This window comes from Bathycoccus prasinos (genome assembly GCF_002220235.1).
Source record: "Bathycoccus prasinos genomic : chromosome_5".
NCBI lineage: Eukaryota > Viridiplantae > Chlorophyta > Mamiellophyceae > Mamiellales > Bathycoccaceae > Bathycoccus > Bathycoccus prasinos.
Genome location: NC_024004.1, coordinates 907886 through 924033, shown reverse-complemented (window position 1 = coordinate 924033; position 16148 = coordinate 907886). Strand labels below are relative to the sequence as shown.

The 16148-nt window shown below is 46.9% G+C and overlaps 7 protein-coding genes across 7 annotated transcripts; 4 read left to right on the top strand and 3 right to left on the bottom strand.

Annotated features, from left to right (window-relative positions):
- Nucleotides 1-40: 40 nt before the first annotated feature.
- On the bottom strand, nt 41-1516 carry Bathy05g04750 (predicted protein; the record flags this gene model as incomplete). Its single annotated transcript, XM_007513243.1, has 1 exon — nt 41-1516. The coding sequence occupies one exon, from the start codon at nt 1514-1516 to the stop codon at nt 41-43; it is 1476 nt and encodes a 491-aa protein (XP_007513305.1).
- Nucleotides 1517-1700: 184 nt separating this feature from the next.
- On the top strand, nt 1701-2906 carry Bathy05g04740 (predicted protein; the record flags this gene model as incomplete). The annotated part of the gene is made up of 1 exon (XM_007513134.1): nt 1701-2906. The coding sequence occupies one exon, from the start codon at nt 1701-1703 to the stop codon at nt 2904-2906; it is 1206 nt and encodes a 401-aa protein (XP_007513196.1).
- A 69-nt stretch (nt 2907-2975) lies between these two features.
- Nucleotides 2976-4094, bottom strand: Bathy05g04730 (predicted protein; the record flags this gene model as incomplete). The annotated part of the gene is made up of 1 exon (XM_007512889.1): nt 2976-4094. The coding sequence occupies one exon, from the start codon at nt 4092-4094 to the stop codon at nt 2976-2978; it is 1119 nt and encodes a 372-aa protein (XP_007512951.1).
- A 335-nt stretch (nt 4095-4429) lies between these two features.
- Bathy05g04720 (unknown protein) lies at nt 4430-6124 on the top strand (the record flags this gene model as incomplete). Its single annotated transcript, XM_007512903.1, has 1 exon — nt 4430-6124. One exon carries the CDS (start codon nt 4430-4432, stop codon nt 6122-6124), a length of 1695 nt encoding a protein of 564 aa, XP_007512965.1.
- A 157-nt stretch (nt 6125-6281) lies between these two features.
- Nucleotides 6282-6670, top strand: Bathy05g04710 (predicted protein; the record flags this gene model as incomplete). Its single annotated transcript, XM_007513266.1, has 2 exons — nt 6282-6420; nt 6471-6670. 2 exons carry the CDS (start codon nt 6282-6284, stop codon nt 6668-6670), a joined length of 339 nt encoding a protein of 112 aa, XP_007513328.1.
- A 257-nt stretch (nt 6671-6927) lies between these two features.
- On the bottom strand, nt 6928-10455 carry Bathy05g04700 (unknown protein; the record flags this gene model as incomplete). The annotated part of the gene is made up of 1 exon (XM_007512875.1): nt 6928-10455. One exon carries the CDS (start codon nt 10453-10455, stop codon nt 6928-6930), a length of 3528 nt encoding a protein of 1175 aa, XP_007512937.1.
- A 336-nt stretch (nt 10456-10791) lies between these two features.
- Bathy05g04690 (predicted protein) lies at nt 10792-16086 on the top strand (the record flags this gene model as incomplete). Its single annotated transcript, XM_007513082.1, has 1 exon — nt 10792-16086. The coding sequence occupies one exon, from the start codon at nt 10792-10794 to the stop codon at nt 16084-16086; it is 5295 nt and encodes a 1764-aa protein (XP_007513144.1).
- Between the last annotated feature and the right edge of the window lie 62 nt (nt 16087-16148).

The following is a 16148-nucleotide window of genomic DNA, read 5'->3' as shown; positions in this document are numbered from 1 at the left end:
CAGTATGATAGTAGCTCTTAAATATTCGTATTATTTACTTCTATATAGCGGCGGCTAATTTTGCTAATACGGATTGGTCTATACCATCCGTCGCGACGAAAACCTCCTCCTCCCGAACGCACGTCGTCTCGCTCCCATCGAAACACGAGTTTGTGCACGTCCAGATTCCTACAGAATTGAAATCGAACGCAATCGCATCGGATTCCGAAATCCCACCTTTCCTCCCAGCCTTCGCGCGCAATCGTAAAGCGTCTTCGATTTCTTTTAACAATCCAGGGGTTAACTGTAACTCCATTTCGCGTTTGCCTTTGCATTTCTCGCACGGTTTTGATTTTCTCGTCGGCAAATCGCCGTCTGGCCAAACGATATCGCAATCGCGCGTTCGAAAGCAATATCGAGCGATTTGCGCCGGCGCTCGAGCTATGCGTTTTTGAAATTTCAAATACTGTTCGGACGCGTTGATGGATTCGCCTTTTTCGTACGTTTCGCCTTGCCACGAGGAAGACACTTCCTTCGTCCCAGATTCGTCCATCATGTCCTTCATCTCCACGGCTTTCCCTCCGGCGTGCAACGCGAGCAAACTCTTCTCAATCTCCGAAACCTCCAAACCTTCCTCTTGCGCGTACTTATTCAACATGGAATCTACTTTCGCACTCAAACCTAACGCCTTTCTCTTCGCCTCGGCCTTCGTAGGCTCCAAATCTGAACACACGTAAAATTCCGGCAACGCGTTTGGGGCGTCTTCGTGATACGATTCAATGAGTGTTTCATCGCCTCCTTCTTCTTCTTCGAGCAACTCGACCGCCTTTTTCCTCTCTTTTTCTTTCAACATCACCTCGTCCAACTGTTTCGTCAGCTGCTCCAAAGACTCTTCCTCTTCTTTCTTCGCTCCATTCTTCGCTTCGCCGTTCCAATCGTCTTTGCTCTCCGCGCATCCCCAATCGTCGTTCGTTCCAAACAAATTTTCGTTTTCATTCAAACACTCTTCCTTCTTCGCATTATTCACATCCCTTCTATTTTCGCTCGTGGTCTCATTCCCTTTCCGTGTTCTCTTTTGCACTCGAAACGCTCGCCACTTTCCTCCCATCGTCGATTCGCTATTAGGAGGAGGACAACAGTTTTGAAAATTTGTGCACGAAAACACGTACAACGTTCGCTCGAGAATATCTTCCTCTGTTCCGTCTCTCGTCCTTGTCAACGGCGCGTACGCCTGGAAAATCAGCGAGAGTTTACTCTCGCACGATGTACATCGCATTTGCTCCTCTCTCAAAAACACATTATTCGCTCTTTCGGACGCGTCATCATCATCGTTGGCGAACTTGAAATTTGGTTCGCCGCCAACTTTCGTGGCAAAAGCGTCCAATTCGTAGACGTCTTTTGAAGAGACCATTCGGCCGCTAAAGCCGAGATATGTTTGACTCTTTTCATCATCTTCTGAATCGTCTTCGCTACTGCTATTCTCAACGCTATTCGTGCGTCGTTTTGTGTGCTCTGCATCATCATCTCTTCTGGCCATGATGATGATGATTTTGACGAGTTGATTTTTTTTTTTCTGAAGAAGAGAAGAGAAAAGGGGGTCTGCGTGTTGTTAAAATTGACAAAAAGCTTTGAAGCCGTCAAAAAAAAAAGAGTGAGAGACCAACCCCTCTTTCTTTTCTTTTCTTTCTTCGCAAACAAAAGAAGGACGACGACTCACCATCATGACGACGGTTGCGACTACTCCTTTTGATGCCAGTCGCGTGTCCTCGTCGTCGTCAGTAACGCGCGTTGTTCGCTCTTCTTCTTTGTCTTCTTCTTCTTTTCGGAGGACGACGACCAACAACAACAATTTCGAGGTTTTGAGAAGTGGAAGAAGAAGAAGAACAAACAAACCTATTTCTTTGTCATCACGTTTTAGTAAACCAAAGACGACGGTGAACGCCGCCGAAGGATCTCCGACGAGCAGCACTTCTCAACAACAACCCCAGCCTGCGTTTATTCCCGCGCACGAACGACAAACGTTATCGAAAATTCCTCCGGAACAGCTCGCTTCTGGGGGCATGCGATTGTCCGCACAAAACGAGGATTTCAAAGTCTCCTTCCGAAGGTTTTTAGCGTACGAGTTCATGTCCATGGACGAAACGTACGACGAGACGAAAATTTCAGTGTTGAACCTGGATCCTCCAATATTTACGGTGGAGGAGTTCATCTCGGAACAGGAGTGCGACAATTTAGTATTAGCGGCGAAAACGAGCGGTGGTTTAAAAGTCTCCGCCATAGGCGGCGGCGCCGCGAACGAGAACATTCGCACGAGTAAGACGGTGGCGTTGAACTCGCACGGGTTGGAAAATCACGCGAGTAAGAAGGCGATTTTAGCGAGCGCGGAGAAATTATTGCCTGATATACGAGGATTGAGTACAAAAAAGAACGCGTTTAAAGCACCGGCGGGTGGGAAGAGCGAGTGGGCGTTCGAGTTGCCGCAAGTTGCGCATTATAGCGGCGGAGAATATTTTAAGAAACACGAAGACGCGTTTCCGATTGGCATCGCCACGGAGAAAGGGTATCAGAGAAGAGCGACGGTCTTGGTGTATTTGAACGATGTTCCGAATGGTGGAGTCACTCGATTCGAGTATTTAGATTTGGATGTCCAACCGAAAAAAGGGAAGTGCTTGGTTTTCTTCCCCGCGAGCGTGGCGGCGATGCCGGATCCGAGGACGTTACACACGGCCACAGAGGCGGAGAACGGGTGCGAGAAATGGGTATCTCAATTATGGGTGAGTCACTCAACCCCACCGGCGTCGGCTGGGAGTAGTGATAATAGTGCTAGTGCTGGACAACCAGCGGATGTTGCTCCGAAAAAACTCAACCGAGCGCAACGACGGATCCAGGAACGAGAGGAAGCCAAAGCTGCCAGAAAGAAGAAATAAACGAGAAGAAAACTTTTGTACGTATCAAGTATTGTATTGTATTCTATTCCTATTCCTATTCCTATTAATTCACTGTTTCCTCTTTACCAACAACGCGTTCACCGCCAGGTATTGCATGACGTCTACGTAATTCTGAGAGTTGTGTTCCAACGCCGGCGCCAACGCCCTCAACGGATTGTTCTGCGCGCCAGACGTGAAATCTTCCAGCTGCCACGTTAACCGTTCCAAATGCGTCTCTAAGTTCGCAGTCTCTTTAACCACCGCTCGTTTTGCCGCGTTATCGTTCCCTAGCTCTAAAAAAATCAAATATCCACTCACTTCGTATAAAAATCGATCCATGGTTAACATGCCTCTTCTCCCGAACGTTTCTTCTTTCCATTTCAATAAATTCGCGCCCCATTCGTTCGATTTCAAGGTGTTAAACACTGGATCGTGCGATAACCACATCCTGGGAACGATATCGTTGCTCAAAACGTGCGCTCTCAACGTAGATTCTTCCAAACCAATCGCATCCAACGCCGATTTCGGGTACCCTCGAAACGTCTCCTTCTCTTCCTTTTCCATTTTGTTCAACAGCGACATGTCCAACGCCAAAACGTTCGGCGACCCGTACGTGTGCACGTTTACTTTCATCTTCACACAATCCACATCTAATCTCAATTTCGTCCAAGCCGCTAATATCATCGCAATCGATCCTCCCAACGAATGTCCGCAAAACGTCAACTTCTTCACTTCTTCCCCTACGTCCGGTCCTTTGATGTACGGCGTTATTTCGTTGAAGAACTCCTCGGTCATCTCGTACACGCCCGTGTGACACCCGACTGGTACATCCGGGTGCACTTGCGTCGGCCAAACTTTACTAATTTGATTCGATAATCGAATCCTATCCACGTTCTGGTCGTCGCCCCACACCGCGCCTCTCGCCACGATAGTTCTTTCCACGATATCTTCTTTCTTCATTTCATCGAACCCAATTTTTCTATCCGCGATGTAGACTCTCGTCACCGAGGTGTATTTCTCGTACACGAGTGAATACCCGTCCGATTCTAACAACTCTTTCAAGTTGTTTTTGTAGCAATAGTTGGATAATCGCGCCGTGAGCGCAGCTTTGGAGTATTCTTCGTTTTTGTTGTTTTCGTCGTCATCATCATCATCATCATCATCTTTCGTTCGATTTTGAAACGTCATTTTCGCGTCGTCGTCTTTATTAGAAAGAGCACCGACACAAAAGCACCCTCTCCTCCTCCTCCTCCTCGGAGACAAATGCACAGAAGACGGACTTCTGCTCTTGCGAGTACTGCTTCGTATTGTTCTTATTGTTGTTGTCATTGTTCTCATATTCGCTCTCGTCGTCATATGATTCATAGTTTTGTGTTTCTTTTTGAAGCAAATTTTTCATTTTTTCATTTTTTTGGTCAAACACACAAGTCTCCTCTCTCACTACAATTCGAGAGACAAGACACGAAAATGGCGAAGACAGAAAAAACATCGTCAACATCATCTTAGAGGTTTTGGTGATGAAAATGGTGGTGAAACTTCCATTATTGCGATTTCACGGCGTTTTTGTCCTCTTTTCTCTTTTGTTCGTCTCGTCGTCTGCTTTTGTTGCCGAGTTTGAGGAGGAGGAGGAGGATTCAAAGAATACGTTTTTGAGGAGGAGTGGTGGTTTTAACGATGATGATGAAAATGATGATGCGAAAGGTCGTCGTCAAAGTTTTCTCGGTGGTTCTTCTTCTTCTTCTTCTTCTTCAAACGCTGCTGATGTGGGGAACAGAGCTCGATGGTTGTTTGAACGATCCGGGAACGTGCGGTGGTCGTTAAAAAACGAAGACGACGACGAGGAAACGACGAAATCGTTCTCGTTGAAAGATGTGATTGGTGCGAGATATTCAGACGACAGAAGAGGACCGGCGATGGAAGTATACGAATCCACCGGCGAATTCGTGACGATGGAACTCGTGTTTTCGAGAACAAAGAACAAGAATCGAGCGACGAGGAGGAGTTTGGTAAACGTGGGAGGAAAAGGGGCAGAGGTTGGTAGATATTTTAGCGGAGACGGAAGGATCAAAGCGGTGACGACGTCGTCGTCTGTTTCATCCTCCGTATTCGCGTTGCGAGAGGACGGGGAGGTTTTGGGATACGATGAAGAAAAGCCGGGGAACGTAAAGAACATCACGAAACCATTTCAAGAAAGCGTGAGCGTGCACTGCGCGAAGAATAAGGAAGTGTTTACGCTCTTTCACGTGAATAGAGAGAGTTCTGAACATCAAAAAGAAAAGTTGTGCGCGATGTGTTTGGAAACGAGACGAGCCGGAGGGAGAGTGATTTATAACGGGTTTTGTGCGGAGTTGAACGAGGACGACGGAATAAAGGTAGATGGCGACGTTTCGAGTTTTTCCTACATAGTTTCTCGAGAATACGAACCGATAGCGTTCCAAGCGGTTGATGATTACGTGGTTGCTTTAGAGAGACAAAAGAAAAACGACGGAATGTTTCGATTACAAATGTTCTCGAGCAAAGCGATTTTAGTTTCCTCGAAACTGAAATCACCGATTGAACCGATTTTGGCGTATTCCTCGAATAATAATAATAAAGGGGTAGACGATGATCAGATTAAAGTTCTCTCTTTAACTTACTCCAAGTTCAACGACGACGACGATATCGCTCCAAATGCCGTACCGAATACCTTGGGTATCTTTACCCTCGGCGTCCCGATTGGAACGACGACGAACCAAACAGACGCGATAGTTCTCCGAATGTTCAACGCGCGAACGGAAGACATCTCAGCCACGTTGGCGAGTGCGCACGTCACCATCAAATGGACCCGGATTCTCTTCGTCGTCTTGATTACCATAATCGGCTGTTCCGCGATGCTGTTATGCGCGGCGTCTGCTTTCGTCGGAACGCCAAAACCATTTTTGGAAGAAGACGTAGAAGCCAACGGCGACGTGGAAGAACAGTTACTCGATTCCATTCTAGAAGAAGAAGAAGAAGAAACAGAAGAAGAAGAAGAAGAAGAAGAAGAAAAACAAGACAAAATAGTAGACAATAACAGCGTTCTTAGCTCTAGCGACGCGCAAACACTCTCTCACGAAAATGAAGAAGAAAAACAAGAAGAAAAACAAGAAGAGGAGGAAGAAGACGACACCGATCGTCGTCTCGCCGGTGGCGTTCAAGCGTTCTTCGAGAGCTTTCTTTTTACTTCTTCTAAAAGCTGATCGTGAGATGATATGCGTTTTTGACGGCTACAAATAGTTTTTAGATAAAATTGAGGAAACAAACATCCACGTCACAATATCTATTCTATCTGTCACACACATGCTTCGCGCCGCCTGCAATCGATTCATACTCGCATCGAACCCTTTAATAAGAACAATGTCCACGTCTGCCACCTCTGGCGTTTGGAAGCACCACAAAGTCGTTCCGGAGACACCCGCGGGGTTTACCATGCGAGGAACTGTCCCCACGGACGAGAACGGCGTCGATGTGATGATGGAAATGTGGGAACGGGGAAGTTCAGAGCCTCCGCATTCGCATCGGTCGATGACATGACCGTGGTCATAGAAGGGAAAATGTCCGTGCAATTCTTCAAAAAAGACGGGGAGAAACTCGTCGAGGACGGGAAACCGTTAATTTTGAACAAAGGCGATGCGGGGTACATCGAAGGTGGGCGCATACACGACGCGAAATATTTGGAAGATTGCAAGTTGGTCTACGTGCACGATAAACAATTCGGATTCGACGCCGCAGCCGCGAGCGCGTAATAATAATAACAGTACTAATAATACTTGCTTATCTATTAATAATACACCATCGTGGTACGGTACCGATGGTAACATGCTAATATTACTACTAATATGCTTTAATAATAATAATAATAATAATAATATCTATCTATTAATACACTTCACGGTACGGTACCGATGGTAATATACTAATTTGCTGCGTTGTTGTTGCTGTTGTTATTACTCAGTTGCTATTCCTAATATACCGGTAGTATCTATGAAACACTTAATTATTATTAATAATGATTGTAATACTGTTGACTGAGTTCGCGAAACGCTCTGGAGGCCTCGTTACGATTCTCAACATCGTTCGTGAAATGGTACGTCTGCGCGAGTAAATATTGCGATTCTTTGACGATGTCGATGTTGCCGAGCTTTTCTCCGAATAAAGAGGCACGGTTCAGGTCATCGACGATAGATTCAATCGTTTCTTCCATTTCCTCGTCCGTTTCATCTTGGATGTTGACTTCCAAAGACGCTTTGGCGTTGATCAAATGAAACCGAGCTCGTAAGCGCAGCTCGTTCGAGCTTAAAAACGCTCTCGAGTACTTCTCCAAATAGAGTTTGCCCAAGTTCGCGTGCGAGCCTTTCAATTCAATCAAACACTCCGCGACGATAAGTTTCGCGAACAACGCGTACTGGTCGACGCCTAAATCTGTCGCGCGCTTATCCACTCCTAACGCTCTCAACAATGCAAACGCGTAGTTTTGCGAATTCTTAAACGTCTCCGCGACGCCCAACTCCGATTTCAAAACGTGCATCGCGTTTCTCGGGTCCGCGCTGCTATTTCCGTTTTTCATCGACGAATCGCTTTCGAGTTGGGAGGAAGCGAAGGTCAGAATATCTGCACCTCTCAGAAAGCTTTCGAATGATTCTGCGTAGTTTCTGTTCATGGCGTAAATTTCAGCCAACGCCCGATTCGCCTCTAATACCGCACTCGAATCCGTCTTCTCGCCAATCGGATGAACCAACGCGTGCATCTGTCGCATGCACTCGTTCGCTTCGAAACACTCGTTCCGTGCGATAGCATCGTCGAATAGTATCGAAATTCTCGCCGCGTTCAACTCTCTCGAAACTTCCTCGTTATCATCCACGTGTTCGCGCAAACGCGATTCCGCTTTTTCGAGTTCCATCAACGCGCGTTTGGTACCTCTCGTCCTTTGCGTGGATTTCGATAAAACTGCAAATGCTCGCGCGGCGTCCACGGGCGAAGCATCTTTCAAAGTACCCTCGGATAATGCTTTCAAAGTGGCAACCCTCGCTAACCCGTCGTCGCCTCGCGTCGACCACGTCGTCGATTGCATCGAAAACGCCGGCGTGCGCAAACAGTTGATGGCGTTTTTCGTTTCTTTGGCGGTGTCAAAAGTGGCGTAACGTTGTAAGGTGCCTAAAGACGTGTGCGTAACTTTCCCACCAGATGTTGAGGAAGACGCCATCGTGGATGAAGAAGCGGGATATATTTCGTTCATTCGAATCAAAGACGTCGCCTGTGCGACGGCGATGGCATCAAGCGATTGGTTACCGCCGCCTTGCGTTTGTTGTTGTCCGGTGGTATTCGCGCCGCCGTTCGCACCTCCGGTATTTCCGGAAGACGGGTTATTCGAAGCGCCCTTTTCTCGTAAAATTATCTCTTGTTTGCGCATATGTTCTGCGGTCGTTCTCGTAGCTGGCGCGGAAGCAACGAGCGTTGTTTTATGCGACAAAACTTCGACGTTTTGAATAGCTTTTTCAACAACTTCTGGTGCAGATATTTGAGTCGATGTAGGCGCGGAAACGAACGAGGTGGTACCTTTCGTCGTTGCAGCCGCTACGCCAGCGTTTTTGCTCGTTAATGCCGCTCTGCGTTCCTCCATAACGCGGTCTCTTCCAGCATCGTTCGGAAACGCCGCCACTTGTCTAGCTAACGCCAACTCGGCGTAGCTCGCCAGCGCGGGATTTTTCAACTGTCTTCCAAGCTTTAAACACCGACGTAAAAGTGTTCGAGATCGCTTCGCTTTTTTCAAGACTGATGAAGACGAAGATAACGAAGAGGATGTCGAGGAACTATACTTTTGTTGTTGTTGTTGTCGTTGTTGTTGTTGTTTGATGTTGTCTAAATATTCTTCGAAAGGCTCGTCGTCGTCCTCATCGCTATCTTCATCCTCGTCTACGTCCACGTCGTCGTCGTCATCGTCGAAATACTCCGACTCGGCTAAAAGCCCACTCAACGCTAACGCCTTCGCTAATGCGTCTTCATCTCCAGATTGCTGCGCGATTCGCGTCGCCTCTTCTAACGCTCTCGCGGTTTCTTTTCGATGTTGAAACTGCGCGTGCGTTGCGCCGAGCGCAATTAAAGCCTCCGCTGCTCGTCTTCCAGATTGCGACACGGGCGTTATGGAGTGCGCGCTGCGACTTCCTCCACCGCCAGCGCTAATCAACTCGTGCAACAAAACAGACTCGTCCGCGGGGATATCTCCGTTTATTTCAAAGTGTCTGTGTAAATGGAACAAAGCGTTGACGACATCTTTTTGTTTTAAACTCTCCACGTGTCTCGCGCGCGGATGCCTGTTGTGAATCGCCGTGTTCTCATGTTCCGCTAAAACTTTACGAAGCACCGCGCCTACGCTCTTGTTGTTCTTCGTCGGAAGACCAGAATTCCCACTATTGCTGCGACTGTTAGTATTTCTAGTGCTGGTATCTTTCTCTCTCGGGTCAAGAATACCTCCTAAACCCATAGCGATGCCAAACGGAAGCGTTTCGTCCTCCTCGTCGTTACTTTCCTCTTCCTTCGCCGAACTCTTCTTAACCCCTAATCGTTCGCACTTCTCCACCAACGTGTCCACAATCGCGCGTTCGTTCGCTTTGCACGTTCTGTGCAGCAAAAAAGTAACTTCTCCTTTCTCTCCACCGTTCATCTCTTCCGCCGCCGCGTTCACGAACGCATCGAAATCCTCCCGATACCTTCTCAACATCTCGTGACACTCGCACACGCCGTCAAACGACAAGCGCTCAAATTCAACTAACTGTCGTCGTAAAAACCTCCCGCACACACTTTCCGGATCAATCTTCCTCACCGCTAAATCTTCACCGCTCGACACCGCGAAACAATCTCTCGCCTCCCTCGCTAAACATCTCGGCAGACGTTCAAATTTTCTCACCAGTTCGTCAACCGACTCGAGTAAATACTTCTCCTTCGTTTGCAACACGTGGAAGAAATCCTCGATTTGCTGCGCTTTATCGCATCTCGTTTCATCATCATCATCATCATCATCATCAGCGTACTCTTCTTCGTATTCATCGTAACCATTATTATTATTCGCTCTCGACACTTCCATCTCTTCGTCTTCTTCTTCTTCGCTCTTCTTCTTTGTCTTCTTCTTCTTCTTGGAGGAAGAAGGAAGCACAAAAAACCGATACACTCGTCTCCAAAACTCCTCCGAATCTGGTTCGCACAACACCAATCCATTCGACGACGACGTCTTCCCTCTCTCCATCAAAACCTCTTTCGTCACGAACCGAACGATTTTTTTTCGAAACTTCAAGGTTAAACTCTCGTACGCGTTTTCCGCGTCGTAATACTTTTTCCTCTCCTCCTCTTCTTCTTCCCTCTCATCAAAATCATCGTCATCGAGTCGTTTCTTTTTCCCTACCGAAGAAATCCCTTTAACCTCTGAGTTTGGTTGGCACGCGATTTCGAGCAAAGAGCACAAATGAACGACGTAAGGGGTCGGGATTGCAGAAGTCTGGTCGAACTGCACCGTCTGAACTCTCCGTTTTGACATCATATACTCTTCTTCTTGTTAATAATGTTGTTTTTAATGTGAGCGCGCGCGCGAGAGAGAGAGAAAGAAAAAGAACTGTGAAGAAGAAAAAAAGACAAAAAAACGAATTTTTTGAATTTTTTTTCAAAACTCTGTTGCCTTTTTTTGCTTGTTTTTTCGTTTGTGTTTTTCATCGTCCGTCAGTTTTTTTGTTGTGTATCTCGTTCTAGGTGATGTAATTTCTGTTGTCTTGTCTCAAATCATCAAACTCTAAGAAGAAGAAGAAGAAGAAGTTAAAGAAGAAGTTAAAGAAGAAGACAAAGAAGACAAAGAAGGCAGAGAGAAAAGCCCGCGTTTCAAATGGTGCTCCCGAACGGCAGCACGCATTACTTCAACGACGACTCCTCGCGGTTGTTACAACCGGCAGATTTAGTGTTCTGCGAAAAGAGACGACAAAAGAAGAAGAAGGTAAAGAAGAAGAAAACGATGTCGAGGAGGAAAAAAAGTAGGAATACAACGAAGAATGTAGGTGATGAGGAGGAGGAGGATGAGGAGGAGGAAAAGGAGGAACAAGATGTACCGATAGAAATAAACGAAGCGTTTGAGAACGCGTACCACATAGGGACAGTCGCGGATACCTATCACGACTCGGATTCGGAATTTTTTGATTACGACTCAGAGGGACAGATTTTAGAGGACGACACGGAAGTTTTAGTCGCGTTCGGGACGACGGAGCTGAAAATGGGAGAGACTTGGGGTGGGATGAGAGTCAACAAAGGGGGGTCAGACTTGATCTGTTCTAAAGTAGAGGACTTGACGATATTAGACAGACGGTATTTCGCAGTTGGCGATAATTGCGTGAAGGCAAAGAATACGTTGGGGATGTGCGGGAAAATTGTGGACATGAACGTGAAGGCGACGCTGTTCTGTCCGGCGACGAAGGAGTACGCGGACGGAGTAGACTCGAACGAGTGCCAGACGTTACGGAGAGTGTATCCTGAGGCCACGGTTGTTTATGGAAACTGGATAGGGATCGTAGAGACTGTGACAGATGTTATCAGGGTGGGATTGTTGAAGGACAACGGAAAGAAGGCTACAAAGAAGAAGAAAACCGGGAAATGGCTGAAACCCTCTTGGCCGCTACCAGCCGGTGATGCTTTCGTCAAGAAAGAAAAAGATCGAGAAGATGTCGAAAATCACGCGTATCTGGACGAGGAGTTGCCAGATTTGCTAGTGGAAGTGAAGCCGAGCGGGCAATCGGACGAGTATGCCAGCGACGGTGAAGAATTATCGGACGAAGAGGAACGGGAATATTATTATATGAACACGCTCGGCCTCCGCCATTGCGACGAGGCCGAATCAAGTAGAGTTGACAGGTTCCATCTTGCATCGACGCAGTGCGGGTGCTATCGCCCAGGCGATATCGTTGACGTGGAGGAACAAAAAGTAGGGCGAGCTGTACAGGAAGTTCTGCGCGATGGAAGGGATAAGGTAAGACTCGACCGCGCAGATTTTCTCGAACACTGTTGGATTAAAGGTGACGAGGATGACGACGAATGGGTCACACTCTTTTCGGCGTTTGCAGTAGATAACGAACCCCATTATGCAGAGGATTACGAAGAAATTACAAGTAAACAAGACGAACAATACGACGCAAAGATGGCCGTTGTGTGCAAGAAACTTGTATACCAAAAGCATAGCATGGCGCAAAGGGCAGTCGTGAAATCCATCCACGACGGCATGGCACAGGTGAAGTGGAAGATGCAACACCTTTATAAAGAAGAAGGTATGGTACGAAATGCTCGAGAGTATAAAGACGATCCTTTACGTCGAGTTGCACCGAAGAAACTTCCTTGCGAGGAAGAAGAAGTAGTTTTAGAAGAAGAAGAAGATGCGCCTCCCGATGGCAATCCTGAACATTTTTTGCCGCCATGGTGTGAAGGTTCGTGCAAAGTACAGGAGAAACCTCCGCGCTATATGCCATCGTCAATGCTCACCGTTGTCGATAAGTTCTGTGCTCACTTTTTACAAGCCGGAGATCACGTCTTGTGCGATAAAAATGCTCTGAAAAAATACTTTCCGGAAGCGCATAAACGCGCGCTTCGCTTCGAAGAAAAGCGCGAGAAGCTTTGGGTGCAGGAGGAGAAGAAAGAGGAAGAAAAACAGAACTTTTACAAATCTTCGTTAACGTCAAACGATGAAGTTTATTGCGCTCGCGTCATTTCTACTGAAACCACGTGCGAAGTTCTGTGGCAAGACGGGTCCAGAACGCTTGAAAAGGCTAAAGATTTATTGAAAATGGAACACTTAGAAGACCACGTGTACATGTGCGGTGACTTTGTGGTGAAATCCAGCGAGTTTAAGAAAGCTGTCGGGTCGGAGAAAGTGCAAGATCTCGAGAAGACGTGGGAGGACGATTTAATGAGGAAACGCGAACAGTATAGCGAGAAAACAGTTCTTGACACTTTCGCAGTTGGTTACGTCGAAGCTACGAACAGCGAAGAGCGCACGGCAGACGTTGTCTGGATCGCCGATGCGTTTGTATTTGAAGCTTCAGAGAATGACAACGAGAGGTTCTTAGCAAACGCAGAAGGTAAAGAACGACCACCGCACGTCATGGAGCTCAAATGGCGCGAAGACTGGGATGATGATGATTTCTCGAGCGAAGGTAAACCCCCGCAAGTTTCCATCGATGGCGGCGGTGCTTCGTATTTCGATAATCACTATAACAAATATTACGCCAATACCATGAACAAGTTACTGGAGCTAAAGAAAAGAAAAGCGGGAGAAAATGAATGTACTAAACGTGGCGTTGTAAGATTTAAGTCCAGAGAAACGGTTCCGGTGTACGCACTTCAGTCATACCCTTCGGTATTGTTCCAAGCGTCTGGAAATGACGTCGTTTTGAGAAATATTCCGGGAATCGACCAATTGCTTGTGGAAAATGATCAGCCTGATACTATGGGCATCGAAGATTTCATGACTGTTCCTAACGACAATAACAAAGAAGTTTCAGCTTCGACTGGGCCTAAAGTTTTAGACTCTTTAGTAGAACAGTGGGGTTCGACCAGATTCATGCACGAGTTGAAGAATCACGATATTTTCAATCGTGATCTGGCGCCACCGCATGCGTTGGCGGCGTGTGAACGCATACTAGGATCAATTCATATCGACGCCACAAAACGCGATCCTGTTCACTTCTTGTGCAGTGCTGTGAAGGATGTTTTCGTGCCTTTCTATGAACGCGAATTACAAGTTGTACCTGGGAACCCGTGGTCCGTTCCCAAACTCGAGGAGAATGTGTATTGGTTCCGAGGATCTTCCAAAACTCCAAAAAGGTTAATCGCAACTTCCCCGGAATGGCAACAATCGCATGGTGAACACGTGCGAGTGTGGGGTTTCGCCGCCGCAGAAGCTTACAAGCACAGACACGCGAAACACCCTAGACTGAATTCGACTAAATTAGACGAATTCGGCGCGCGTACATACATCTCAAGTTTTGTACAAGACGTTTCGTGGGTCGGAGAGATCGTAGAATCGAGTGCTGGTCTGATGAAGATAGCGTGGGGTAGTGGAACAAATACACATCAACCGCCTTTTAACATCGAGCTGTGCGAGCTTTTGGATGATTCAGACGATAGTGATTCGGATGATGGCGATTCAGACGATTCTATGGAGAGCGGATGGGAAACAGATGAGAACGAAGATTATTATTCGGAGTTAGACCAAGAGGAAGACGACCAATCATGGGGGAGTTTCCCCACCGGCAGAATCTCGGAAACACATTCTGATGATGGGTTTTCAGACTCGGAACTTTCCAGTGTGCCAATGATGGATTTTAGTGGTGATGAAGGAGAAGAAGAAGGAGAAGAAGGAGATATGGGTTTGACGATTGATGACGATTCCTTCGACGATGAGGAGAGTGACAGGGTTAGCGGTAGCGAAGACTTGGACCTTCTTGACGATGAGAATGGTACAATCGAACGCGGTGCTGGTTCAGTAGCCGTATTTGGTTCGCTTCTCGATGGCCAACTTGAATCAATCCGTCGAATGGTTGAAGATACAGCGGCGAAGGATTTTATCTGGAGAGGTAAAATCTTCGGGAAAGACCAAGACGATATAAAGAAGAGTAGTGGGTCTATCGACGCAGATTCGATATCTCGCTTGGTCAAAAATGCGTTACCGCCTGGTCTATTCGAAGAAGACACTGCCGACGCGGCAGTTGACGACATCATGGAAAGATACAAAAAACTGAGCTTCAGCGCACATACTGAGCTGAAGAAGACTTTGACCAGGTATTCCGACGAAGAGCTGAAGCTATTGCTCATCTCCACTCACTTCTGGCGCAGAAGAAGGGGGGCTGGCTTTGAAGAAGACGACGAAGTGTTAGGAGATAATGCAGAGCCAAGTGATCTCGAGAAGGATTTTGTCTCGAAAGCACAGTTGAACGCCGAATATGCCGCCAGATCTCGGAGATACAAGGATATGGCACATCCACGCAACATCGCAAAAGCCTATCCTGGTATATTTCTGGATGCAGACGACGCCCGGACCACTGTTTCTGATGTGTTACGGGACTCTAGTATACGCTCAAATATGGTTGGGTTGAACGCTTTCCATTCCTTGGTAGAAGCGAACGGACCTCGCAATACCTCTAGAGATGAAATGCCGTCATTATTGGATTCGCTCAATTTCGTCTGGAGACAAGAGAGGAAGGAGAAAGTGAAGCAGCTCGAGAACCAATTTCTTTGTCGCAGTCCAAGGCAAACGTTGTCGAAAGTTGACGACGATGCAACGATCGCGGATGAGAATAATATCAACGACGAGGATGAAGAGGCATTGTCTACAAGTTTTGATGTCGTCGACGGCGGCTTTTCTGATTTTTTACTCAGAGATTCGAGTTCTCAAATGAATTTGCCGCGACAAGTTCAGAAAGCTGTTCAAAAAGAATGGTCAATCTTACATAAAGGCTTGCCCGCGAACGAAATTTGGGTAAAATCGTCGCAAGCGAAAATGAACGTTTTGCGGGCGATGATCAAAGGACCATCGTTGACGCCTTACCACGACGGTTTATTTTGCTTTGACATTTTGTTCGACGAGAACTATCCGTCTGTTCCTCCAAAAGTTCATTATCACTCGTACGGATACCGACTCAATCCAAACTTGTACAAGGAAGGCAAAGTCTGCCTGTCGTTGCTCAATACGTGGGACTCGGAGGAAAATTCGGAAAGATGGAGCAGTTCATCAAGTGCGTTGCAGGTTTTAGTTTCGCTTCAAGCGTTAGTGCTGAACGATAAGCCTTATTACAACGAAGCGGGCTACGAAAAACAACGTGGAACGGAAGAAGGCATTCGAAACTCAGCCATGTATTCAGAAAATGCGTATCTTCTCAACTTGAAGACGATGATACAAACGATCAAACGCCCACCCGTAGGGTTTGAGGCGCTCGTTCGAGCGCACTTCAAAAGTCGTCGAGCCTCGATATTAAAGAGCATTGCTGCGTATCTTGAAGGTGCACCAGTTGGTAGCTATTGCGATGACCCGAACGTACAGCACACGAAGCACGACACGCACAATGTGAAACCGACGAAAGGGTTTCTACTAAGTTTACAAGGGTTACAAGAAACGGTGCGAACTGCATTCCGGAAGATTTGAAGATGAACGACAACTACTATGATTGTTCTTCTCATACATTTTTTCGTGGAGCTAACATACCC